The 26,990-nt window shown below is 46.3% G+C and overlaps 2 protein-coding genes across 4 annotated transcripts in view; one reads left to right on the forward strand and one right to left on the reverse strand.

Moving 5' to 3' along the window:
• KIF20A (kinesin family member 20A) overlaps positions 1-1,234 on the reverse strand; it is an 8,471-nt gene extending 7,237 nt beyond the window's left edge. Inside the window, exons 1-3 of the mRNA XM_008498678.2 lie at positions 1,076-1,234; positions 551-640; positions 315-434 (exon numbers count right to left, since the gene is read on the reverse strand). Coding sequence (XP_008496900.2) covers positions 315-434; positions 551-640; positions 1,076-1,234 — 369 coding nt within the window. The remainder of the gene's footprint in view (positions 1-314; positions 435-550; positions 641-1,075) is intronic.
• Positions 1,235-2,035: 801 nt separating this feature from the next.
• BRD8 (bromodomain containing 8) lies at positions 2,036-17,841 on the forward strand. 3 transcript variants are annotated; one of them, XM_030458799.1, is made up of 22 exons: positions 2,036-2,108; positions 2,397-2,493; positions 3,204-3,273; positions 4,226-4,275; positions 5,370-5,492; positions 5,624-5,704; positions 6,148-6,212; positions 6,573-6,709; positions 7,145-7,360; positions 8,602-8,746; positions 9,971-10,180; positions 10,560-10,840; positions 11,347-11,802; positions 12,158-12,251; positions 12,461-12,507; positions 12,871-13,085; positions 13,392-13,484; positions 13,683-13,751; positions 14,481-14,658; positions 15,321-15,425; positions 16,263-16,307; positions 17,428-17,841. In XM_030458799.1, exons 1-22 carry the CDS (start codon positions 2,090-2,092, stop codon positions 17,485-17,487), a joined length of 2,856 nt encoding a protein of 951 aa, XP_030314659.1. In that variant the 5' UTR covers positions 2,036-2,089; the 3' UTR covers positions 17,488-17,841. The 3 variants fall into 3 exon arrangements, with proteins under 3 accessions (XP_030314659.1, XP_030314660.1, XP_030314661.1); XM_030458800.1 differs by lacking the exon at positions 16,263-16,307 and having other exon boundaries at positions 17,428-17,835; XM_030458801.1 differs by lacking the exons at positions 15,321-15,425; positions 16,263-16,307.
• The last annotated feature ends 9,149 nt before the right edge of the window (positions 17,842-26,990 follow it).

Raw genomic sequence — 26,990 nt, forward strand, 5'->3', positions numbered from 1 at the left:
CTTTTGAGTGCTGACTGTTGTTCAAGAGATACTGCTTAGTTCTTTGATCCCTCCATCAACCTCATACGATGAGCAGCAGACTTACAGTAAATCCAGTCCAAGCCTCCTACAAAAACAAACTGTTCTCTTGCTTATCTGTTACCACTGCAGCCTCTAGTGCATTCAGAGCCTCATGAACAAAACAAGAGTTTAGCATTTCCTACTGAAGAAGTCAGTACTGGAATCAGTGTGTGTTAGTAAGCCAGCTTTTCAAACTGTAAGGCTGGTTTAAGCTCAAGAAACTTCCAGATAGATTGTTTGTCCCTGTTACTTACCTGGGTGAAAGAGAACCTGTGTGCTGCTTGTCCCACTCCACGTTCTGTGCTCCGCATGGTGAAGGAATCCTTAGGGGCTTTTAGTAGAAGGGTCTCTGAGTTCTCAATGCAGATACAGCCCTAAGGAGCACACAAAACCTTATCACAACAGTGTACAAGAGGCCACAGCAAAGGGTAACAGCATCTCCCAGCAGGTACACAGGCAACCAGTTCAGAGACTTCATTTAATGTCTCACCTGGTCTTCCCCTTTCTCTACTTCTGTAGATTTCAGTGGTCGAACTCTCAGATACACTTTTAATTTTCCATTATTGTCTTCAGCTGCAGCCTGCAATGTCAGTACAGGTTACACAAGGCAGACAGAGAAACAGTACATAACCATCTGTCAGAACACCAACCACAAAACCACAGCATGGAACACACATGTGGCTACCCCAACTACTGCTCAGTAACTAAGGGACACTTCTCTGCTCCTATGCCAGAAGCTTTCGTAGGCATTTCCTGGCAGACCAGCATTTCTTTTGTTTCCAGTTAAACAGACCTGATACCAGACCAAGCTCCACACTAAGAGGCACTGTAGTAAGGGGCACTGTGCCCTTCACAGTACACGGCTTATAACAGGAACCATTGCCCACAATGCAATATTTTGTTATAGCCTCATCTGAGGAACTTGTGTTGTCTCTGCATCACATCTTTGTGCAGAGACACAGCAGCTGCAGATAAAAATATTGCCCTATTTGTGACAGAAGAACTCCAACCTGACCTGCTGGGAGCCCTCCAGATTTGGAGAGATGGCAGAGAATTCCGACAGCAAGTCCTTGCGCACATCTGTCCCAAACCCTGCTGCTGTGGATTCAAGAATGGGGGAGGCTGCAACATCATCATCAGAGAACAGCCCTGGGGAGGCAAGACTTTGAGCCATGGCGTCTCACACGATTCCTGCAGGAAAAAAGGGCACAGTGAGAGCAGAGTGATGTTACAGCAGTCTTCTGGGAGCCCAAGCTTTGCTACTGACACATACATCCCTCTACACATAGCCTGCCATCTCTACTCTACCCAGAAAACCAAACACAGAACCCTACAAAGGTGCACACACCCCCAGCAACAGGGCCCCAGGCACACACACGCGGAGACATCAGAGAGACAAGGGCCCCTTACACCCCCCACCACATGGTATCCCAGAGACAGAACACGTGCAGCGACCACCGCACAGGACCCCACACATACACACACCCCACACACACGCACACACAAGCCAAACACACACACACAAGCCACACACGCACACACAAAGCCAAACACAAAGCCACACGCAGCTGCGCCCAGGCCGCCCCACACAACCCCAGAGATCACCATCACGGTGCCTGCCCGCACAGGCTGACACGCAGGACTCCTCCAAAACCACCGCCACCGCTCCCCAGAGACACCCACCCCGCACCACCCCCCCCTCTCCAGCCTCCCCTCACCTCGGCAGTCCCACCTATAACCCCACGCAGAGCTCCCCACACGCGTCCCCTCCTCTCTGCACAGCTCCCCGCTCGCTCCCCGCACGGCCCCTGCTGTTGAGGTTTCAAACCTCGCCGCCCGCCCGCTCCGCCAATAGGAGCCCGCGCCCGCGGGGCGGCCAATCAGCGCCCGCCGTGGGGCAGCGGGGGCGTGGCCCGAGAGCTCGGCCGCTCGTGAGCCTCGGGGACGGCTGGGGGCGCCTGCGCGCGCTCCTCCCGGCGGGCGTTGCGCGCGGTTTCCGCCCTGCCTATTCTCGGGCCGGGCGGGGAAGATGGCGGCGGGGACGGGCAGTGAGTGCCGGGGCCCGTGGGGAGCGATGGCAGCGGAGCGGGTGGGCGGCGGAGAGGGACCGGCGGTGGCCCGGGGTAGCTGAGATGGGGTAGTAAGGAGGCAGGGGAACGGCCAGAGGAGAATCGAGTAGGGCCGAGCGGATAGGGCGGGGCCAACGGTCCCCGGGGCAGGGGCGGGGCTACGCCTCATGAGGGAGGGGGCGGGGCTACGGGAGGGGGCGGGGCTACGGTACCGCGGGGTCCCCGGTACCGCGTTGGATTCCTCCAGTCCCGCCCCTCTCCCGGCAGAGCACAAGCTGCTGAGCGCCGGCCCCACCGAGCCCTGGTCCATCCGCGAGAAGCTCTGCCTGGCCTCCTCCGTCATGCGCAGCGGGGACCAGAACTGGTAAGGGAGCGGGGCGAGAGGCGTGCCCGGTGCTGGGCACCCAGGGCAGAGCACGGGATGTCCCGGTGTGTGGATCTCCACGCAGCCGGCTCCCGGTGCAACAGGTGGTGATAAAGGCTGCTGCTTTTGGTGGACTTTGTGCAAAATGCAGCGGGGATATTAAAGATAGGAGTGATAGATGTGTGCCTTGAAAATCGTTTTGCTCTCGTTAATTTCTGTGTGAAGACAGAAGTGTGTTAATTGGAACAGAGAGTAACATTATTCCAACAAAAATTGGAAGAAGTGATAGTGATCAAGGAGGGTATTTGGTAACAGACTCCTGGGTATTGCTTCTGCACTTGTAGCTGTGTTTTGCTGCGTTTTCCCCTCACCAGGGTGTTTTTCATGGAAATCCAGTTGTGTCACCAGAAGTTAGAAATCTGCTTTTCACAGTCAGGGAGGGAAGCTGGTGTTTGTTTTGGAACAGGCAAATATTTTTGAGTGCAAGGTGTGTACTTGAATAATTCCCAAATGTAATCATAGAATTAGCCAGGTTGGAAAGGACCTCAGAGGTCATCAAGTCCAACCCTTATAGTAATTCTGTCTTGTCAAGTTCTCTGTGTTTATGGGAACTATTCAGTTATGAATGTTAGGATAGGTCAGCATCTTTTCTCTGAACGTTTGTTGGGGAAGAAAGTACTTTATGGTAACTCACCATCTGTCACCTGCAGGGTCTCAGTCAGCAGAGCTATCAAACCTTTTGCAGAGCCAGGACGCCCACCTGACTGGTTTTCCCAAAAGGTAAGATACACACATTTGAGTCTTGGAAATAGTGAGTTCTGCATTGGGAGACGTAAGACAGCTGTCTAATAGAATGTAGTTCTTGTTTATAAAAAAAATAGGAAAAATAATTTTTTTAATTAGGTTTTTATAAATTGAATACTTCTTTCTGTTTCTGAAATTAAATTTGAATTTATAGTACCATTGGATCAAAGGCATAAAACAGCTTCCTTGTAAGGGATGGCTGAGTAAAGTAGGAGCTTTAACATAAAAAAAAAAATGAGTAACAGGTGTATGACAAATGTCAATCAGAAGTAGCATGAAGTTGAGGATTAATAATGATTAATTTTTCAGTGGTTTGCCCAGTACAAGATTTAAAGGTTATTAAATAAGACTTAACAGGGGGCAGGGTCAAAGCAAGCCAAAAGAGATTGTTCTTCACTAGGCATCTAATTAAGCTGTGGAATTATTTGCTGCAGGAATCTGTGGATGCCCATGTATTTTGGTGTGTCCTGCTGTTTGGGCAAGCATGTGGGATTTTTGTCACATGAGGAACAAAGAGATAAGAGAATAAAAGGAGGTGAAGTTGGGAAGTTTGGTGTTCCTGGTACTGTTTGGTACTGTTTCTGTTAAGTTATGAATCTGGCCTTGATATAATGTTGTTTTCTCTATTGAAATATTTCTAGTTTGTATTCACAGGCAGAAATGTTATGACTACAGTTTTATAATCATGCTTGCTTTGATTTTTAAATTGTTAGCCTGGGCAGTAATAGAGTAAAAGAGTAAATATACTTCCTCACTTTGTGCTACAGTAAGTTCATGGCCATGGTGGAAACTCCAGAGAATACTCTTAGATAAGCTCATAAAGCATTAGACCTCTGAAGAAGTAGGAGTACGTGCTCTTGAGGCTTTGTTGATAAGGGCTTGCTGATTGTAACTCTGGTGTTCTCTGACCTTTTATGTTTCCACTTAGCATTGTGCATCTCAGTATTCAGAGCTCTTGGAAACCACGGAGACCCCTAAGTGAGTACAAAGTCTGAACTGAGTGCAGTCTGCAGCAATTTTGTGGGGGCTTGTTGGTTCTGAAAGCAAAGGACTTGGTAGTGCTCCACCCAAAAGGAGCTTAGGAATGAGGAAATTCAGTTGTGATCACAGGCATGGGTGGACAGTGGGATCAGGGTATGGCAGATGGGGGAGATTGGCAAGCCCAAGGTATTCCTTAGAATATGCTTCCCATGTTTCTTTGCCTTTTTTTTTCAAAAGGCTGAAGTATTTCAGTATTACATGGATCTAAAACTGGTCACTGTGTACTTGTTAGCATCTTCCATATGCCCCTCCTGCAGTGAAGTTACATGGCATGGTGACTGGGGCCTCTTTGCCACAGCCCCATTTGTAGGAGTTGCATTGTGCATTTGGGGACATAATGCTGCAAAAAAGAAACATCTGCTTGGCTGGAATAGAACATTGGATATTAGTCTTATCGATGAGAAGCTTTACACATAAAATCATCATTCAGAATAGGGATAGAAAAGACATCAAGTGCTGAGAAAGGGAAACTTCTCTATTTTGTAGAGGCTTGTAGAGGTTATATCAGTGCTATAACTACAGTTTTGTGGTCTCAGATATTTCTCACTCCTAAATACAAGCATTTTCTTTTGGGACTTCAGATCAAATTAAACTAAAGGCTTCTGTTTAGAAGGTTTTTTTTTTTGATAGTGCTTAATGATCTTCAACACTAGAGTTGCAAAGGCACAGAACTTAAGAGTTACTGAAGAAAAAAAGTAGGTATTTCCTTGTAGGTAGTAAGAATCTTCTCTGAAGTTGAATGATTGATTTTTTTCAGGTTGAGAATTTGTGGTGGGTTTAAATCATGGATGCATTCCTAAAGTCTTTAGCTCTGGACATATTTAAGAATCATTTCTCTGAAAATATTGTTTGAACATTGTGCTGTCCAGTATCATTTAAGAGAAACTGGAAGAGGAGGTTGGTTTTTTTTTTTTTTTTTTTTGGTCCATATTTACTTCAGGAAATGGCAGACAGACACAGTTTATCAAAGGGGACCTGGGGCTTTCTGTGCTTCATGTCTGAACTGGTTTGGTTTTCTCTTTATTTTATAGAAGAAAACGTGGTGAGAAGGGAGAAGTTGTAGAAACTGTGGAAGATGTTATTGTGCGGAAACTAACTGCAGAACGAGTTGAGGAATTGAAAAAAATGATTAAAGAAACACAGGAGAAATACAGGTATGTGGCAGAGGTGTGGTGCTGTGGTGTGCCTAGGAGTCCTGTTGGGAAGAAGTGGCCTAAGTCAGATAAAAATGCTTCCTAGGGAATGCTGTTCCGTGATGAGTAAGTAAGAAGTTTTCTGTTTACAGGCAACTCAAGAAGGATGCAGAGCTGATCCAGGCTGGGCACATGGATAGCAGGCTGGAGGAGCTGTGCAATGAGATTATGATGTGGGTTACTTAATTATTTCCATATCATGCTTTCTTCTGAGATTATAGTTGTCTGATGCTGAGCTTTTTGCAGACCTCTTGCTTTATGTACATTGGGTTGTGGGCAGCTGGGCAGATGCTTTGGCCTCTGAGGGTGGACTTAGTTTAGACTGGGAGGCAGCAGCTTGTTTGAAACATCTTATGGAGTTTCTCAGTGAAGAATTAGGTGATGACTTGCAACATCATGCTTTCCTCCATTTTAATAATCAGCTGGAAGTTAAACTACCTGCCAAGTGTGGTGTTCTCTGGCTTCTGACTCTGCTTTTCTCCTCAGAGGATTTGAGCTTGAGTCCACAGGGGCAGGTCATAGTTGGCTGGAGATAATGGGGTAGGGGTCAGGAAGATGCAGGAGGGAGTAAGGGGAATTGGTAAACTGTGACAGTAGGTTTTGTTTTTGTGTACAGAAAGAAAAAAATGGAGGAGGAGGAGGCCGAAGTCAAAAGGAAGGCTACAGATGCTGCTTATCAGGGTAAGGTGGAAATGAGCTTCCTTCCTTTTCCTCAAGAGATAGATGCGTATGTTCATAGGAACATTTGGGGAAGTCTGAGTCTTCTTAAGACCTGTTTAAGAGGAATTCCATGACACAGAATTTGTAAGCAGTATAAACGTTTGTAAAATTTGTAAACAGTTCTCTTTCCAGCAGTGTATTTGTAACAGGGCAAAATGTAGAGACTTCTGAGAAGGGAAAGAAACCTGCAGAAGAGCCTGGTGTCACACAAGAAATTCCTACAGCATACATTTTTGTCTTTTAGGATAAAATCAGAGGTCATTCTTGGGCACTGTCTCAGGTGGAGTCCCAGGATCTTACTTTTTTTGTGTTCTCTTCCAGCTCGTCAGGCCATTAAGAACCCCCCACGACGACTGACGGGTGTGATGGTTCGCTCCCCTGCAGGCTCCACCTCCCCAGGGGGAGATTATGCTCTGGGAGATCTCTCTCAGCCCGCCATGGACGAGGCCAGTCCAGGGGTAAGGGTGCTCCCCATGGTAAGAGGGAAGGACCATCCTGGGACATGGGGCTCTGCATCCATCATGGATCAGGAGCCTGGGTAGAAGCCCGTGCCTTGTTTTGCAGACTTTTTGCTGTGGTAATGCTGTAGTGTGGTTGATGATGTACAGTGCTGCTCAAGATACCTGTCCTCTTCCATGTCTGTGGTGATCAGGTGCCTGGATCAAAGGCTATGTAGGGGCACCAACGGGTTGGTCAGGTAGTCTTCTGTGTGCCTGGGAAATGGTGCCACAGGGCAGGGGAAGGGTGAAAGCTTATGCCTGGAGTCAGTGTAGTGAGTGAATGGAGTAGGTGTCTATGGTGTGCTGGATCAATGCTCTTGGGGCAAGGAGCAAGTGGGGCTAGTCCGTGTGGTGGAGTGTGGCTTTGAACAGTGTGGTTTTTTTCTTTCTCAGGTCACTCCAGGGACATTGCCCAGCACCCAAGTTGCCTCCTTCATTGGAATCCCTGACACCCTTCCAGGCTCTGCTCCCCTGGATACCCCCATGACCCCAGTCACTGATGATTCACCCCAGAAAAAGATGCTAGGACAGAAAGCAACTCCGCCTCCTTCCCCTCTGCTCTCAGAGCTGCTGAAGAAGGGCAGTCTCCTACCCACAAGCCCCAGGCTGGTATGGAGCTCTCTGCTCGTATATACAAGCACACAAACAATTTGTTCCAGACTCTCCCACTGGAAAAGGGAGATCTGCAAAGGCTTTTTAAAAACATGCAGTTTAAGTGAGTGTCCCAACAGAAGTGAGATATCTGAGAGATATAATTACTCTCATGAGTCCCACAGACGTGGAACCCTCTCCTGGCAGTACTGTGGGTGCAGGACTGCAGGAATCATTCACCACATAGGATTGGCTCTCTCCCCTCAGACATAAGGAGTGGAGTTGCAGGTTTTGCTAGAGGAAATGGTTCTCTCCAGGGGAGGGGCTGTGTTAGTCAGCATCTTCCTTATCAGTCTCCATGGAGGTATTTTGGTGATTCCTACATCTTGGCTGGAAGTTGAGTTTCAGTATTTTAATGGGTCTTAGCATAGGAATAGGGAGCCCTTTAATGGGGTTTATGGCAAATATTGAAGTGCTTCAGTCTTCTTGTAGTTGTAGACAGTTACTAAAATCACTGTGATAGCAATCCACTTTGACTCTTCTGGTGTTAGTGACTCGGGAAGTTCTGGGGGGTGACCATTGCTGGCACTGTTCAGAGCACAGCTGGAAAAGAGCAGTCATCAGTCTGCCCATGGCACAGATTCCCTGTGTTAGTGCTTGTGTGATGGAATAGATGTATTGCTCTTGGCTTATTTTTAAGTCAGATTTGGGATTGTTTGTATTTAGTAGCTCATGTAAACATTGCAGGGTTTTTATTTTGCAGGGTGCAATGTAAGAAAGGGTCAAGCAAGGAAATACAATGGCTTTGGGAGACTGTGTTTTCTTTGTATTGACTGGATTGGTTTACATCTGCTTCAAAGTCTGTCATAAGTTTACTATGTGACCTTGAAAGAATTGCTTTCCATCTTGGTGCTTCCATTTCCATTAACTCACAATAAGGAATAAATCTGTGCCATCTCAGGGGGCAGAGAAACTGGTACCCGTAAAGGATTGTGAGGCTCTTAACAGAGGATCTGAGGTAAACCAAATGATGTGTTGGCCTGACTTCAAAGGAAGGTGGCACTGCAACTGTATTGTAGCTGAAGAACAACCACTAATTTCAGTCATGTTGTGCACTTGCATAAGGGGGCATCAGGCAGGAGTGCAAAAGAAATGCTGAGGCAGCAAATGATGGGCTTAGTTGTAGAGGTACATATCTGGCACAAAATCCCTGATGTGCTGGTACCTACAGGAATTTCAGTTGTGTCTTCCTTTGGCAGGTTGGTGAAAATGAGATGGCAGTGGCTTCTGGTCACATAAACAGCTCAGGAGTCCTGCTGGAGGTAGGAAGCGTCCTTCCAGTGCTGCACAGTGGGGAAATGCAGTCGGCACCTGGTGCTGTCCCTGCATCTCCTGCTGCTTCAGGTAACTCAGGACTCTCCCTGTACAGTTCTCCCTTCAGATGTACCTTCAGACTGTTCTGTCAGTTCTCTTTGGAGAGAGATGAAGGACATCTAGCCTGGCTGGTTTGGGGGCTTCTTGATTAGATGTATTCCTTTTTGTGTACCCCGTCCCTCTCCCCTCTACTTTTTTTAAAGAAGACCTTAATCCTCACAGAAAAAAAGAGTGCCAAGATCTAAAATGACCAAAACAATTTGATTCTGTTTGATCCTGGTCCATGCTGCCTAGTCTTTGCTGCCTGGTCCATGCTGCCTGGTTTTGACACTGGCTAATACCAGACATTTCAATGTAGAAAGAAAGGGTTTAATTGACAGGATTTGGGAAAGGGTTTGGGAAAAAATTGACCGAGTATCTGATTGCCATTGTATCAAACTGCAGCTCCCTATGAATCTGGAGAACTCATGTCATATGTCTGCTTTAGATTAGAGGTCTGGTGAGGATTAGACCACAGTGGAGTGTGAGCTCCAGAGTAAGTTCCACAGTGGGGTGAGACGGGCAGTGCAAGAGTCTTTGCAAGAGGCCTTGTCAGAAAAAACAGAGAACTTTCTTCACAGCTCCTGCTAACCAGTGGTTTAATCACATTGTCTGCAACTGAGGATTTATGCCATTCATTTGTTTATTATTCCATATGAATAAGCTCACTTTCCTTATCCATATCTGCTCATTAAAACCTGTAAATTTGGTCCAGATGATTCAATAAATTCAGACTGGAAATTACAGCTAAAATGAGCAGCAACCTGTGATACAAGAGGAATTCTCCAGGAAAGGCCTGCAAAGACATCCCCTTTGCTTCCTTCCAAGATTCCCTCTGCTCCCTTCCAGCTCCTGGGATAACTGTTTGTCTTGGCTTACCTTGTGTGGCTCTCTCAGTCCTGTTTTTTGGATTTCCCCCAGTTGTATTGAGGTGAGCCTTTGGAAGGTCACCTCTGCATGTGTAGCCTGTCCAGCCCCCTTATGTTGAACATGGTGTCCCACAGTCTTCATGAGTCTGTCTCAGACTGCGCACACCAAGGAGTTGGGCAGTTTTGGTGCAGGTTCTCTATATAGCTTTGGGGACTGTTCATAGGTACCTTTCAGTGTCTTTTCCTAGAAGAAGCCACCAGACAATGAGGAGCTTAGTGGTGGCTTTGTGGACTTCAGTGGTGGCTGCTTCTTGCTCATGTGCTTTTCCCTTCTACTCTCTGTTAGGTGCTCCTACACTTTCTCGGCTTTTAGAAGCTGGTCCTGCACAGTTCACCTCACCTCTTGCTTCCTTCTCCGCTGTTGCCAGCGAACCTCCAGCTAAGCTCCTGCCACCCCCCGTAGAGCCTGTGTCTCAGGCAACCATTGTCATGATGCCCACCCTGTCAGCACCGTCGGTTGTGCCACCAGCTGCAGCTCCAGAAAGCGTAGCCACAGGTGCGTTCCTGAACCACGCACTCACAGGTCGGACACTGCTGGAAAACAGGAATTCCCTTGGGATCAGCACCCAGCAAGCTCAGTGCTGGCCTTTCATCACCTTAAGACTTGATGAAAGGGTGGTCACGACTGGCTTCTGGAGTAAACAGATGGTTTTAAACAGGATTTTCTGGGTGGGGTGGTAGTGGTATATTGCTGGATTGTGGTTCAGGGGTTGGAGTCTCGCTGTGTCTCCACAAAGCAAACCTAGATGTGTCTTTAATTTTTCTAAGGTTGTGTGTAGATCTGGGGTACTTGTGATTGGTGTTTATGTTTATTTTTTTATGTGACCTTGACTTCTCCAGGCTGGTCTCTGATTGTCACTCTTGTCCTTGTGCAGCAAGCCAGCCAGAAGCATGTGTTTCCATGGAGGCAGTGTCTGATTCGCATACTGTGACAGTCTCCATGGACAGCAGTGAAATATCCATGATCATTGATTCCATCAAGAAAGAGTGCCTGGGTTCTGGAGCTGCCAGCACTGCAGGGTCTTCCAAAGATCACTGCATGGATGGGAAAGAAGACCTGGATTTGGCTGAGAAAATGGATATTGCAGTGTCCTATACAGGAGAAGAGCTGGACTTCGATACTGTTGGAAATATTATAGCCATCATTGAGGACAAGGTAAACAGGCAAAGCAAGGTGCCAGTGCCTTTTGATCCACATCCAGTTAGGTTAATGTCAAGTGATCACTATTCACCAATTTAGTGAGTTTAAACAAGCAAGAAATAACTATTCAAAAATGTCCATTCTTACGATCATTGTCCAGATCATTAGGGCATGAGCCTGTGACACCACTGCTGCTAGCCTGCCACATTTATCCTGGTGCTCCTCTTCAGAGTGCAGAAAGAAATCCCCATCTTCCTCATGATGGGTAGGCTGTAGGTCACATCTCTGGCAGACACAAGAGCACTGCTTGCACCATACTGTCCAGGAGTGATGTATTTCTGAAACTGAAGCTGCACAGGAGACCCTGCAGGGAGGGGATACAAGTCTGGCTGTGAAAGGCAACTTTGTAAACCCAGTACCAGGTTTTCCACAATTGTCTCATTGCCCTATAACATGAACATTTTTTTTAATTCCTCTTTTTGACCTTGGCCTGCACTGCTGTGTTTGTTTTGGCAATAAAGGTAGACGACCACCCTGAAGTCCTGGATGCAGCAGTTGTTGAAGCTGCTCTTTCTTCTTTCTGTGAAGATACTGATGACCCTCAGACACTTCCTGGCCCATGGGAACACTCAATTCGTCAGGAGCACGAGAAACAGGCCCAGATACCCCAAGTGTCTGTGACTGTGAAGCAGGAGAGACTGGAGTGTGAGGAGCCAGAGGCAAAGGGAATTCGAGACCTAATGGGCATTGGTGAGCTGGGATCAGAAATAAAGACTGAACCTGCAGAGCAGGAGCAGAATCAGCTGGGCCCTGAGGAAACCATCCTACCAACTGCAAGAGTGACAGAAACACCAGAGCTGAGAAGTCAAGAGATTGAAGAGGATCAAAGAGCATCTGTAGCAGCAGGAGAGACTTCTGAAATCGAGATAGAATCGACCAAGGGAGAAGATGCAGTGCACAGTACAGTGAAGACAGAGGTATGTGCACAGAGAGGCTGTCTGGAACTGGTGTGGGGAAAGAAAGAAGCAGTTGTGGCAGGTAGGAAAGAAGTTTAGAGGAAGGATGACTGCTGGGCTGAAGGTGACCCTTCAATGAATGTGACTGACTGTTTCTTTGGGAGTCATGCTGCTGATCTGTTTGATCTGCAGAGAAGATCTGCTTTAGGCAGTCCCTTTATGTATCTCCCCCCGCCCATGTGCAGAATTGCTGTTGGGAAGGTGCTCAGTGAACTTCATTGCCTTGAGTTAGGTTAGGGTGAGTGAGATGTGCCCACACCTTCACTGAAGTAAGCTGACACAAACATCTAGATTTGTGCATTTCTCTTCCCTCCAGACCCCACCTGATGATGATTCATCCCCTCCACAAGTCCCAAATGTGAGTGAAGACTCCTCACAGGCTGATGTTCAGCACAAATTTGAGCTGTCAGGTAACTTAATTCAGCTAGGAAATCTTTTACATGCACATTATTAGCTGGATAGATGTTAGTGATATGGTTCAGGTTTTTTGGGGAGGAGGGAGAAAAGGCACGTGTAGGAACAGTGGTGATTACTGCAGGACAGTAGGCATTGGTGCAGGAGCTTTTGTAGGAAAGACTACTTTGGGGAATCAACCTTTCTGTATTTCTTCCTTTCACAGAGTCAATGAAGGAGGAGGCCCAAGTCCTGTTTAGGAGTCAGATGAAGGTAATTCTGGATTGGTTGTAGTCATCATGGGTTCATTAATAACATCTTGCTGCTGCTGCTGCTTCCTGGCTCTCATCTGCTGAAAAGCAAAGCTTGCATTGAGCTTTCTGCACTAGGAAGAGAATTGGGTGATAGGCAGTTGGAGCTAATTGCTTTGAGCACTGTATGGCTGTGTGTATATGTGTTTCTGTGTCTGTGGGGAGAGGTAAGGCAGGATAGTGACTAGGATTTTGTGAAAGTGCCTGTACAGTTGTCAGCAGATAAAGCAAGAAAAACACTTTGCTTGCTGAACCATCTTCGTTTTGGAGGCTCCGAGTTGCTGCTGTCGCTGGCTGTGCAGACTCATGAACTCCTTTGTTTCAGGATGGGCAGGGTGAAGAGGATGATGAGGATGGTGCCAGTGAGGCTGCCAGTTTGGAGGAACCCAAAGAAGAAGATCAGGGTGAGGGATATCTATCAGAGATGGATAATGAGCCACCTGTGAGTGAGAGTGATGATGGCTTCAGTGTCCATAATGCACCTCTGCAATCTCACACGTTAGCTGACTCCATCCCCAGCAGCCCAGCCTCCTCACAATTGTGAGTATCAGCGAAGCTCTCAGGAATGAAGATGCAAATCCCAGACTGTTTTGTGGAGGGAGCATAGTCTTCTCCTTTCTGTTTTGTTCACTCGGTGGGTCCAAAGTGGAATTTGTTAGTGATTTGTCTGGTTCTCCTTGCTTATCAGTGCAAGTGTGCAGACAGCACCATGGTACCAGGTCCCATTTTTTTCTTTCAGTCTTTGGCATGGATTAGTGTAGGCATGTGAAAGGCAAAGTAAACCAAGGTTTCTGCTCCAAGGCAGTATGCAGACTGCTGAATGAAGCCCCATTCTTTTCTTCCCAGCTCAGTGTGCAGTGAAGACCAAGAAGCAATACAGGCCCAGAAGATCTGGAAGAAAGCCATCATGCTAGTTTGGAGAGCAGCAGCTAATCACAGGTGAGTTTGATGTTTTGGGAACTGGCAGAAAGAATTGAGTAATCCTAGATGAGTATTTCCCATCTCAAGGGTTCATCTGCCTTAGTACCAAGAGGTGATGAATCATACTGTTATTTGTTTAGACAAATAAACATGAGTGCATTAAATAAATATTTGCCAGCAAGGAGGGGGCTCTAAGTGAACTCCTTCTCTCTGCAGATATGCCAATGTCTTCCTGCAGCCTGTAACTGATGATATAGCACCAGGCTACCACAGTATTGTGCAAAGGTGAGTCTCAGCAGTTTTCTCTCATTAGAACTCTGTAGTTTTGCATATTTGTGTAGGGATTTCTGGCAAGAACAATGTTTTTGACTGCCTTGCAAACTGCAGGACTTGGAAAATTATTTTTTTTCTGGCATGATTCAGTCAGAAACAGATTTCCCGAAGAAAAAGGTTTTCTTCAGTAGCTGATAAGTGTCTTTACATAGCCCTGTCTTTGAATGAAGTACATTGACTTACACAAAACACTTTTTATCTGTAATCTAAAGTGTGGCTGATCTGCTTCTAGAAGAAACTAGTTCTGTCCAAGGGTAGAATTTCATCTTTGAAATCCCAAACATTTGTATTATTTAATAAGCATTTTTTACTGTCCCAGACAGTGAACTCTTATCGAAGAATTACCAGAATTCCCTGCTAGGCCCTAAAATCTCTCCTAACAGTTCAGTGGCTGTAGCTCTAGCTCCTTAGTGTCTCCTTCAGTGATACCTGGAGAAGGCAAATGCCTCTCCTGAGACATCTGTCACTTCATTGTTACCATTCATGGTAACTGGTGGACAATTTGTGTCTTTTGACCTGAAGTTTTTCTACTCATGAACCCAGCCTGTGTGTGAGAGAACCTATTTGACTAAATTAAATAGATGGCCTAACTAGACATGTCATAGACCCAGGGATGCTCACAAATGAGAGGGGAGAGGGTTAAATATTTCTGTTGCTGTTTTTACTGTGTTTGTTTCCTAGGCCAATGGATTTATCTACCATCAAAAAGAACATAGAGAATGGCCTGATACGAACCACAGCTGAGTTCCAGCGTGATATCATGCTGATGTTTCAAAATGCAGTTATGTACAACAGCTCTGACCATGATGTGTACCACATGGCTGTGGAGATGCAGCGAGATGTCCTGGAGCAGATCCAGGTAAACTACAGAGCTGAGGCCAGTGCAGGACAGAGCATATGATCTGCTTTGGTCCATCAGTATGGGAAAGGCTTCTGGATACATGACCAGAGTTCCACTCAATATCTTTGAATGAAGTAACCTCTTCTTTCCCTGCATCTCTCTTGCACTAGTTCAGGTGTTTGTGTTAACTAGATTGCAGGGGATATAAAACTAACCCACCAAATGTTTTTTAGGTTCAGCCCAGCCCAATTTCAAATCTAACTTCCTTCAGGGAAATGCTTAGGCCAGCAAGAACCAGGGTGTGGTTCAGGAACAGAAAGAAACAATAAGAATGGTGAATGACAGGGGACGCGATTGCTTCTTGTGGTTGCTGTGCTGGTTTGTGCTGGTTTAAAAAGCACGTGCAATTGTGTCCTGTGAATAGATGCCATATAAAATTTCCTGTGAAGCAGGATGTCTCACCTGTCAGGGCTAACAACAGAGTTTCAACTGGAGCTTTATAGTTCCTCAGGACTTGTGGCTTCTGAGGTAAATGGAGGAACTTATTCTGAGCAACACATAAGGAACTGAAACTGCCTCTGACCCAGTCATTCCCAGCCTGTGGTTTGTGATGGTTAAACAGAAGCACACTAACTGAGCTTGTTTTGCCTGAGAATATTAAGAGTGTGGTTTTCTTGCAGCAATTTCTGGCCACACAATTGATAATGCAAACATCAGAGTCAGGGATCAGTGCAAAGAGCCTGCGTGGGCGAGACTCCACTCGCAAGCAAGATGCTTCAGAGAAGGTGAGAATGCTGCATCCTGTGGAAGGGCACCTCCTGTCTTTTGGAGAACCTAAACATCCTGCATCAAGTTCCCATATCAAAGATAGAATGTTTTTGGAGATTGCAATGGCTCCAGCACCTTCATATGAACAAATTTTTCTCTAAATGTATCCATTGATTAGGTTTTAGCTCTGGAGCTGTACATCATCCCAGAGACAGTTCTTACAAATTATTTCTGTAATCCCAGTACTTCTGTCCCCAGTTGTTAAAAACAAGTGATGAAGGCGGTAAGGAAATTAACAGAGTATTGGAAGAGGCCTGATAGGACAGGAAAGTGAAGGTGTAGAGAATTGGAAGACCATTCTCTGCCATGTTCTTCACTTCCTACTCAGATTTTTAGAACCAGGGAATCACTCCAGTCTGGTTTGCTATGTAAAATACACCAGAGAAGCTTTTACTTCCACACTGATCTAAATTAGCGATGTAGATTTTTTTTTCCTTCTGTAAACACACACCCAGACTCAAAGTGATCTCAAATGCTTACAGCTGGTGCACACATCATTGTGACAGCAAGGACTCCCTGCTTAGTTCTAGTGGTCACTGCACAGTACAGAGATTGTTTGGTAGGCCAGGCCTTGCCATGGCTGAGGAGGGGATATCCCTTTGCTAGCATTCTGACTCTTGCAATATCCCTCTTTTGTCCGTTTTTATGTTCCTGCTGCATAAGACTGATGCCATGCAGGAAGGGGAGTGGGGCACATGTTTCTCTATGCTTATGCGTGGGCTCAGTGCTTTTATGTGGTGTGTGCATTTCCATATCTGATACCTGATAAGTCCTTCTGTTTGGCCTTTTAACAGGACAGTGTCCCAATGGGCTCTCCTGCCTTCCTTCTCTCTCTCTTTGTAAGTATTGAAAGGCTGCAGCAGGTATTGCTGGCAGCGTGCTCTGCTCCTTGTCTGGGTAATCACTGCACTTTCACAGCATCCTTAGCACTGCAGCAGGGTGTGTTTAACTTAGGGGCTGTACAATCATGGTAATTAGGAAAGAAACATCTTGGTCCCCTTTCTCAGCGTGGGTGACTGGAAGGGGCTTCAGTCTTTTCTTCTGGTTCCAAGTGTTCTTCTTTTGTCATCTGTCTTTGCTTTTTCTACAACTTCTCTCCTGCTTTTTTTCTATCTAAGTGGGAAGACAGAGCAAATGATGCAGTACTATAGTTCTTATATCTCTCATGCTTATACAGCTGCCCCTTCCACACACCCGAGTCAGTACAAAGGGTCTGGGGAAGGTGAGGAGTCAGCTCTGTACCCGTTCATCATTCATGGTCCGGAAAACAAATAAGATACTCTGCAAAAATGCCTTGCTCTATACCTGTGGTGATATGGAAGTGTTTGAAAAAAATACTCCCTCTGGGAATCTCCAAGTCTCTTGAGTTGCAAGAAGGAGAGAGGGGAGGAAGATGGAGAGCTGTTTTTTTCTCTCACATATATCTAAAGACAGAGGAGTACTCCAGGAGAGTCAGCATGTCAGCCAGAGGGAGAGGGCAGCGGATCAGAGGAAGCTCTCAGCTCGCCTTCTGCTCATGGACAGGAGCTATGCGGAGAAACTAGGGAGCTAGTGCCAGGGTCACCCAACTGGAGGAGCACTTCCCATAGGGATCAGCAGCTGATAAGGTAGGTTAGTCAGCAGTTTCCTCTTCCCATCTTAAGAGCCAAGCTAGAATCTGACGCTTAGGAGAAAGCCTTCAGGCTCCAAGAGCATCTGTCTGGGCAAGAGCCTGGTTGCCTCTCTCTGCCCTGACTGCCAGCAGCACTGCACATTCCAGTACCTGTGCTGTGTCCAGAGAGAATTCTAGGTAGGTTGGCAGGCAGGCCTTCCCTGGCCCCTTAGGACAGCTGCCCTTTCTCCTGTTTGGAAAGAGTGAAAAGTTGTTACCAGATGCACAACTCGTTACCTCCCCACATGCTGGAGGAGGTATTTTGTGTTCATGTGTTGTGTAACTCTTGATGTTTGCCTTGTGCCTAGGATGGTGGCACCAGAGGGCGCCGCTGCGCCATCGAGGCGGATATGAAGATGAAGAAATGATGCTGCGGGAAGTCAGAAAATCCCAGCGCCTGGCATCCAGAGCTGAACTGCAAGCAAGAGGCAGTTAACAGCCACTGGGGGAGGAAGAGAAGCTCTGGGTCCGTTTCTGGGACCTTGCCCGCCTTCTTTACTTGACCCTCTGGAAAGCAGTGTCTCATCAGAATGTGTAACCCAAAGAAACTTCTCCAGAGGGGAAGACTAGCCCCCCTGCCTGTTTTAGGGCAGTCGTCTTGGGCTTCATCAGTGTTCTGGTGTTAGCTAGTAACTGGTGGCTCGTATGTACTGTAATGTGAAGTGTACAGATTTTTACTAGTGATGTGTAAATGTGTATGTATATTAAAGTCTGGGAACAAATCCAGTGTACGGTGTGTGGTATATTCAGCATTGCAGCTCTCTGCAGTGAAGAACCCTGTTTCTGTACAAGCGTGCATACCTGTCTTGAGTATCTGCAAATATACAGATATCTGCAGTCATCTGTACAGCATCCAGGCTTTGACATTAGAAACAATCTGTTAATCATTGGAGTGTTGCACAGCGATCAGATGGAAGGGAAGATTCCCTGCTTGAGTGTGTGAGAATATGACTGTTGTGATGAAACAGGAGATCTAACTATGAGAAGCTAAATACTGCAGTCTTGCTGGAACTTTCTTTAAGAGACTGATGTATTGAAATGTACCTTACATTCTTTCCCCAGAGTTTTGTAAAGGCTACTCAGTAAAATCTGATTCCAGCAGCTGTAGATATGCTGGTATCTCATTTCACACTGGAGCATGTCAACTGTTTCTCTCAACTGGAAATGCCATTTTTTTAGCTCAGCAACATCAATGCCAGCTGAGGTTTTAAGTTCTTTGACAGTTTTGGAAGTCATCTTTTTATAGGACCTGTCAGATGAAACTTGCCCATTTGCTGCTCCCATGACCTTCCAGGGATTAAAAACCCTTAACATCCTCTTGATGCCTGCAGCAGCTGGGAGTGGTCTACACTTCTTCGTGCAGTGTGTACTGAGTGCAACTTGCTGACATGCTAGTTGCAGGAAACTGAGTCATTCTGATTTAAGACCAGAGGGATTGTTTCCTTACTTTGTTTTTCACAAGTTTTGTGTTAAAATTTGTTGTGGCTGCTGCATTGGGTTCCTTAATTGGCTCAGGTATGTTTCCATCAGGAGTCACCCTACAGTTGCTGCTAGAAATGTAGAATACTTTAGTTAGTTTACTTGTTAAATTTTCCTTCACTACTGAAATAGGAAACAAAATTCTGATCTGAATTTTTATCACCTTAGTTTCCGGAGGTTGCAGGTTTTTTCTTTTGGTTTCTGGTACTTTATGGAATAATTTAAGTTGGAAGGGACCTCTCAGCATTTATCCAGTCCAGTCTGCTGCTCAGAGCAGGGCCAGCTTCAGAGGCAGAGGGGGTTACTTGGAGCCTTGTCAAGTGTTGAAAATGTCCAAGGATGAAGATTTCGTAACCCCTCTGGACAGCTTGTTTCAGTGCTTACCTACCCTTATGGAGTACATGTGTACCTCATGTCCAGTCTTAATTTTCTTTGGTACAACTTCTCATCATTTCCTGCTCTCTTCACTGCTGGCTACTGAGAAGAGTCTGGCTCTGTCTCCTCTGGCCTTGTCCATGTTGAAAAAATGAAGCTGCATCACATGGGAGGACCTTTGCCATGCCTACTTCCTTTCATTATGCAAAGCACTGATGTTCATTCCTTCTTTTGGTTTCTTCCCTTACCCCATACTTCTCCCTCAGAGAGTATTTTCTCTGGTCCCATGACATTTTAATAGCCTCTAATGATGGTTAACTTTTTTTATTAAATATTATTTTCCTCCATAGAGCCCCATTGCATCTTTCCCAATTCATGATCTCATGCTCTGACTACTGTTTTTCCTAATACTTTGTACTAATCTGTCTAGTGCAGAGCTCAGGCTTACTGTGCTGCATCTCCCAACATCCACCCTTTTACAGACAGATAGAGTAATCACATCTCTGTTTTTCTTGCACTGTAGCTAATTTAAAAGACAGGTTACACAGCATAGGTCTGGTCATGTTATATTTAAGCTTCTTTAGGACTCATGGGTGAATCCCAGCTGGTTCTAAGGTTTACTCCCTCATGCAAATTGTTCTAAAACCTCCCCTGTTGACATTTTAATTAGAAAGAATCTCTCAGACCCATCCCAAGAGAAATTCTGGTGTGATCTCCTCTGTGGCAACTGCTGATAATGATGATTAATTTGGTTTTTTCAACTGGCCCTATTTTCCACTGAGATGTTTGGCACTGATCGTGCGTCATCGCCCCTGATCATCTGGCAGCTCTTTGCTTCTGATGTTCTTGACAAGGTTGGTTGTTCTTACTGGCTTTTATGTCTTTAGCAAATTGTTCTTCTCTTTTTTCTCTTTCTTTCTTTGTGGATTCTGCATTTCATTTGCTAGAGTTAAGGCTTTTATCATTTTCCTTGTTTTGACATGTAAGTTTCTTTTAAAGGCCATTTTATTTCTAACAGCTTTTTCTCATATCAGCAAGGGTTGCACAGTGTCTGATCTCTGCAAAGCAAACTAAAACTTTCCAGTCTGATCATGATTACTTGCTGGTGACATGTAGCCAACATAATTGTCAGGCAGTTCTTAATTAAAAGTTAAGTCTGTTTCATTTTGTACATTTTTCTTTTTTTTTTTTTTTACAGAATTGGAATGGAACTAAGCAGTCTATAATTATTTCACTCATCCTGCTTGTCTTTCGCTGATGCTTCTCCACTCAGGCATCTCGAGTCTTCCAGGATTTAGTAAAACCCAACATAAGGCTGAAGGTCTTTATAATCCATGCTTATACCCAAATTCCCTGGGATTCTTGATTTTAAAGTACTTATCCCTCTCAACCAGAGTACAGAAAAATGATGACAAGTGATTGGACTACCTTAGGCTAAGGCTTTTCTGTTCAGCTGAGCTGTGGTGCTGATGGTGCAGCAAGGCCCTTTAGGTGTGGGGTTGCTCTTCAGGTGAAATCAGAGTTTGCCCAACTCCCTTAGCTGGGAGCTGAGAGCAGGTAATGTTATCTACTACCTCATCACATTTATCTGCTTCCACTGAAGTTAACTTTGAAAAGGTTTCAGAAGGACAGCCTTAGCCTTTTGGATCTTGGCTCTGCTTGTAATTTCATAAATTAAGTTTTCTCAACCCACACCCAGAGGATTCCTCATTTCTCCAGGAATGTGCCATGAGCTTTATTGGTAGCTGTGCTAGCAGTCCTGAGAATGCAAAAAGAAGTCAGTGAGAAATGTGCTTGTTCAAAATTCTGGAAAAATTAGGCTGTACCTAATTAACTGAAAACTCTAAAGACACTGGTAATTAATGCATAGAATTCCCCATAGGTACAGCACCCAGGCAGCTGAGTTCAGTGGTAAGATAAAAGATTTTTCTAACAGCTATGTACTGTTGTTACTTTCACTCTGCAAGCAGTTCCCCAGACTTGGAAAAATCATGGTGGATTCATGCAGAAGACACTGAGGCATGGACTGATGTGCAGAAATTAAATGAATGGTTTCTTCCTTCTCAAAAGAATGCTAACTTTTATTTTCTGAAATGTATGCAGAACTTCCCCTGTCAGTGTGTGACTGTGCTTGGTTATCATTCTTCTGTCTCAGGTACACTTACACCTCTCAATTTTAAAACAAAATTTCTGTGGTGTTTGTAGTGAGGTACAGTTTAAAAAGTTAACCAGAGGCAGCAAAGGGAATCAAAATGAGTTGTCCTCAGAGTCACTGGTGTTTCACAGCTATCAGCAGCTCAGGAACCCCAGCATGACTTGGTTTGATCTTGCTGCTGGCAAGGTGCTTCAGCACCTGAATTATCGAGCGTCCGACAGAGTCACACGCTCCCAACCAGCTCAGTATCCCCCGAGCACAGTAACCCACCAACCCCCAGGCAGCACACCAAAAGCACCAGAATCCTGAAATTCAGTTGCTCTGAAATGGCACTTAGCTGTGTTCTTTCAAGTGTGGGTTTAGGTGTAGGCTGCTTGCCTCACAGAGTCTTCCCATGCTTTGGCCCTCTGAGTATGTCAGGAAAGGAGCTGGGCTTTTTTTTTCCACATCAGGGTACAAAGTGATTGCTGTCCCTGTGTTTGTTTATAGGTGGGCCATCCCTGGATGTGCTGGAAGTCTGAGATGGAGTCTCCCAGTGAGTCAGAGAAGAGCAGTGACATCCAGTCACTTCTCAGCTGGGATTCAAGCTTGGATCTGGACACAGGGAGCTGGAAGAATACTGAAGAGGTGTCTGTGGGGAAGCTAGAGGAGAGCAGCCAGGAAGCAGACCATGAGCTGGAGGTCAGTGAGCTTCTGTGGGAGGATGATAGTGAAAACTACCAAAAGGCAGGGAGGATATGTGAAGACCACAATCTTCTCCAGGTGTGTGACAAGAAAGTGAATGGTATAGTTAATACCCTTCTGAAACATGAGGGTTTTCAGAGTATCCACCATTGCTATACACAGAAACAGTCTGTGAGAGGAGCAGATGCCCCCAGTTCTCTTGATTCTTGTCCCAAGCTTAGCCCTTCCTCCCATTTAAAGCTGGCACTGCAAACAGGCAGCTGCTGTGCTAAAACACAGCTTGCCCTAAAGCACTGAGATGTCAGTGAACTGACACTGCAGTAATAACATGGGGCTTAATCAGATTTTGCAGGAGTTCCTAAAAATGGAAGGGCTTTTGTGAGTGAAAACAAAAATAGCATCTGTGCTGCTTATTTTTTCTTCCTTTTGCCTTCACAATTTGAAGCAGTAAATCTGTGTTGCAGGTAACCCAGATGATGACACCTCTCCACATTAGCAGCACAGAGTCATCACAGACTCAGTGGGATTCTTGTGCCTCTGGGAAGCAGGATGATGAGGAAGATGTGAGGTGCCAGGAAAAGGGCACAGGGACAGCAGAGGAAAGTCAACTGCACAGCCTGGTTGATGAGGAAGGACACTCCCTGGGAACAGAGGTAGGAAAGAGATGGTCCCTAAGACAGCCTCTGAATGGGAGACAAGACACAGTGAAGGAAATCATCTCTATGGGGAAGTCCCAGATTTCAGTTGGGGAAATTAGAACACAGAAGAGAAGACATCAGGGTGGGGAATGCAAAAATAATGCATGAGGGTAAGGATGTTTTTTATGTATGGATATGTATCTTTATGAACAGGAAGCTTGTTACAGATCAAACCCTCAGATGTGAGTTGGAGGAATTGCTCCTTGGCAGTGTAAAGGTGACTCATGGGAGCTGGCAGTCTGCTCTCAGCTTTAAGGCAAGACTAGAATACTTGCCTTGTTCTGATTGCTGTGTTACACAGCACACAGCTTGGCTGGGTTCATGCCCACGTGGCTGTGATAGCAATAACCATCTGCCCTTGGAGACGATCATGTCTTGGAAGCAGGCACTGTCTAAAGCCTGGGTTTGCATCAGTCCTGTGTTTAGGGAGGCTGTATGTGGGCACCCACCAGTCTGCTGCTGGGACAAGTAATGTAGCAGTGGAAGAACAGTGCCATTTTTCCACATTCACCATTTGTTCCCTTGCAAACTTGGGCACTGGAGACAGAAATAATTTTGAGGCACATTCTGCCTGTTCAGCCAGGATGGTGTTAATCCCCAAAGTTCCCTCACAGTGGTCAGAGCAAAACACAGCAGCGTCCACTTTGTTCCCAAGGAGTCTGCTCTATACTTCAGATCTGTTCTCTGAGGATTCTCAGGTGCCTGGGCACACAATCCCACTTGTGGACTCCAAAGAGCTTCTGAGACTGTGCCTCTCATTCTGAGCGTTTTCTTGGCAAATCACTGCAACAACAGCAACACTCTCCTTCCTGGCTGAGTCTATTCTCTGACATATTCATGTGGGAGTTTGTGAGGAAACTCATTGCACTCTAGGGGATTCTGTTATCTGTATCTTGAGCTTTAACAAGCCTGACACATTCTTACCTTCACTCTTGATTGCCCTCTCACATCCATGAGTCTTCCCAGGAAAGTGGACAGACACAAACTGGGTACCAGTCAGCACCACAGTGTTTGCAGTAGCCAGAGGTGGTGATGATCCAAGAGATCAGAAACAGATGTTACTGGGGAGCTGGGAAGTACAGCAGGGATCTGCATCAGGTCAAACATCACCCTTCAGATTAGCAGAGAGCAAGCTAGCTCCCAGCTGAGCCTGGATGCAGTAAGGGGATGTGCAGCAGGCTGGCGTCTCAGTAAACTCAGGTGATAGGCTGCCATTTTACCTGTATCTCACTTCTCCTCCTTGCCCTTCAGGACAAGACTCAAGAAACACCTGAAGAACAAGCTTTAGGTGAGATGCATCCACAGGAAATGAATAATCAGTCCCAGGATCAAGATGATAGTGACAGCAGCTCTGCATTCCCCGTGCTGGATTCCACAAGTCCTGCCAGCGCACTGCTGTAAGTAATTCATTCTGCTTTCTTGCAGGCACAAAAAACAAAGTTGTTTCCCTGGTCTCACATGAGAACAAGTGTGTGGCACAGGTCACTTCCAGGAAGGTGAAATAGCCAAGGAGAACAAGAGGGAAGGAGGTCACTTGTGCTGTCTCTGGATCTGCCAGCATTTTGGGCATTAATTGTCAGCTGAAATGAGAAGAATAGAGATTAAAGAAGATATTAAATGGAAAATAGATGTTTCCTCGAGGCATCTAGGCCTTCTGTGCACTGTGCATCATGCTTTGTCAGGCAACATCCAGTCCAGCTCCTAGGAGGGGCGTTATCAGCACTCAGCAGGTACAGGCATGTCAGTCACATGCAGGTTCTCTTATGTGTGTTCTCACCTGCACTGCCTTTCAAAGGAAAATGGTGGGTTTGGGGCATGAGAAGCTGACTAAAATCCACCTCAGTAAAGTACTGAATATCAGAGTAGCATGATCTTTCTCTCTCCAACTGATCCTGCCTTTTGGAGCTGCTCAGCTCAGATCTTGTTTCTACATACTGCCCAGCATCTTCTGCACTCTGGATGTTTAGTCGTGCAGCCCGATGCAGAATGCTTCCTCCATCTCACCCCAAGAGACTTCTTGTAGCTACAGCAAAATATCTCTCTGCTTCATCCACCTGGATGTGGTGGGTGCTAGCAGAATTGCTGTCTCCTACTTGGCCTTGTTTGTAATGATCTGGCAATATATTCCCTCCACAGGGCACAGCTGAACTGGGATAACCCCATGCAGCATTTGGTTTTCAAAAGAACTCTCTTATCCATCTGGAAGATGATAGCCAGTCACAGGTACGTGGGGGTGAAAGGATTGGATTGACATGGATCCAGAAGATGTTGCCCTGCCTTCAAGCTCCTGTGTCATTAGACTTTGTCCTCCCCTTCACAGCAGCCACCACTGGCTGCCTTGTCTCTCCATGGCTTTGCTGCAAAACTGGAGACAAGATTGCATTTTTATTTCCTCTGCTTCACATGGCAGAGCCCAAATGTTGCTTCCTACACAGGTGGCACAGCCAGCTTCAGTGAGGGGCCACCTCATACCAAGCACCCAACACTGGCTGTTGTTGTGGGCCCTGGCCCTTATGGCAAGCAGGGAGAGACACACACTGGCCCACGTAGTGATGTGGTCTTTGGTGAAAAAGAGGACAGAGCTGATTCTTTGTGCTTGTCCCTGTAGGTACAGTGGCCCTTTCCTGAAGGCAGTGTCAGAGAAACAAGCCCCTGGATACAGGGATGTGGTGAAGAGGTATGTTTGTGGAGGAAGTGCCCACTTATTGGTTTCTCCCTGGTTTTTTCTGTCTTCTCTGATTTCCAAGGGGCTAGTGGGGCTGTTTCTCCTTTTCTAGAGTTTGGCTGTCACCAGTATCTCCCACTTATTGCTTTTATTAAAACTCCCTGCCAGGTGATTAGAACATGGAATCTTGTAGTAACTCCAGTGCTGATGGGGATTGTGCCCGTTCTTTGCTGGCATTGCTGACTTACTGCAGGCACAGTCCCTGCAGCTGAGGGATTCATCTTCTGCAGCTCAGCAGTCTCTTCTCCCCATGCTGGAAGCCTGTGCCTCAGTCCATACTTTCTCATCTTCTGCTTGCTTTCCAGATATTGTATTCTCAGTGTAAAAGTGGGTCATAAGAATATTTCCCAGAGAGATTAAGGGCATTTTTCAGAGCTGAATCATACTCTATTCTGGTCACAGTTGTCATCTCTTCAGCCATTCATTTTCTCATTCTGTCAAAATAAGGGAAGTAATATTTATTCTCCACCAAGTTCCCCTTACCAGCAGGGCTATTTTTACTAGTGGCACCATTTGATTTTAAGGGGTTTTAATAGCAACCTATTTTAATAACTTTTATTTCTCCACTAAGACCTAGACTGACTTCATGAAGACTAATTACAAGGATTGCTCTGCTTGCCTTCTCTGGAGCTCAACATGACTTTTTTTTTTTTTAAAGGTGACTGCTAATGGCCTGCAGAGTTGATTGGATAGCGAGTGTTACATGAGCTAAACTTTCTTCTCTGACTTATAAGAGAAACATTTCTTGCTTCTCTGCTTTGTCCTGAGCAATAAAACATACTGAAAATAGCTGTGCTTTCTTTCAGGGCCATGCTGAAATGGGAATGAGCACTTTCATGCAGAGCCTGAATGCCTGACTGTAGGTTGCAATTAATTCTCCTATCTTTTGTAGACCCATGGATTTAACCAGCATAAAGAGAAGACTGTCAAAGGGACACATTCAGTCCGTGGTCCAGTTCCAGCGAGACCTCATGCTCATGTTCCAGAATGCAGTGATGTACAACAGCTCCAACCACCACGTGCACCACATGGCCATGGAGATGCAGCAGGAGGTGTTGGAGCAGCTGCAGATGCTGACTGAAGCCCTCCCGTGCTCAGGAGACAGGGTGGAGTGGGAGAAAAGGTAACAAGCCATGTCTGAGGCCTGTTGTTTTTAGAGCAGCATTGCCTCCCCTAGCTCAAGAGATCTGCCAGGGCTCAAAGAACGTTCTGACTCTGCACCCGTGGCCTTCAGCAGACCCAGTTGTCCCCCATGGGGGCTGCCAGCTTGATGAGGAACAAAACAGTGTCTAGGAGGGTCACCTTAAGGGAAACCTCCTTTCCTCCCTGGGAAAAGCAGCAGCATAGCGCTGCAGTAAGTGAAACCTCCCTGAGATTAAAACAAAAAAAAAAAAAAAAAAAAAAAAAAAAAAAAGGGGAGAACATCATCTTTGTGACCAGTTGGGATGAACCAACCCCGCGGGAGTGGCCCCGGGGCACAGCAGGAAACCTCTTGCCCGCTGCCCCCCCCCCGTAGGGTCGCGGTGCTGGGGTGTTGGGTTGGGGCTGACCACTGACACGCCCCGAGGGCGCTCCCAGGGGCTCCGTGCCCACCGCACCCCCGTAAAGCCCCCGCTGGGACCCGTCCCCGCGTCTCTGCAGCCTCCGTGGGGCGGGACCCGGGAGCCCGCGGGGCCGAGGGCGGGAAAGCGCCGCTCCCCATTGGCCGCCGCCGTGGGTTGGCAGCGCCGGGGCGGCTCCCGGCAGCGCGTGCCC

Source organism: Calypte anna, chromosome 13 (genome assembly GCF_003957555.1).
Source record: "Calypte anna isolate BGI_N300 chromosome 13, bCalAnn1_v1.p, whole genome shotgun sequence".
Lineage (NCBI taxonomy): Eukaryota > Metazoa > Chordata > Aves > Apodiformes > Trochilidae > Calypte > Calypte anna.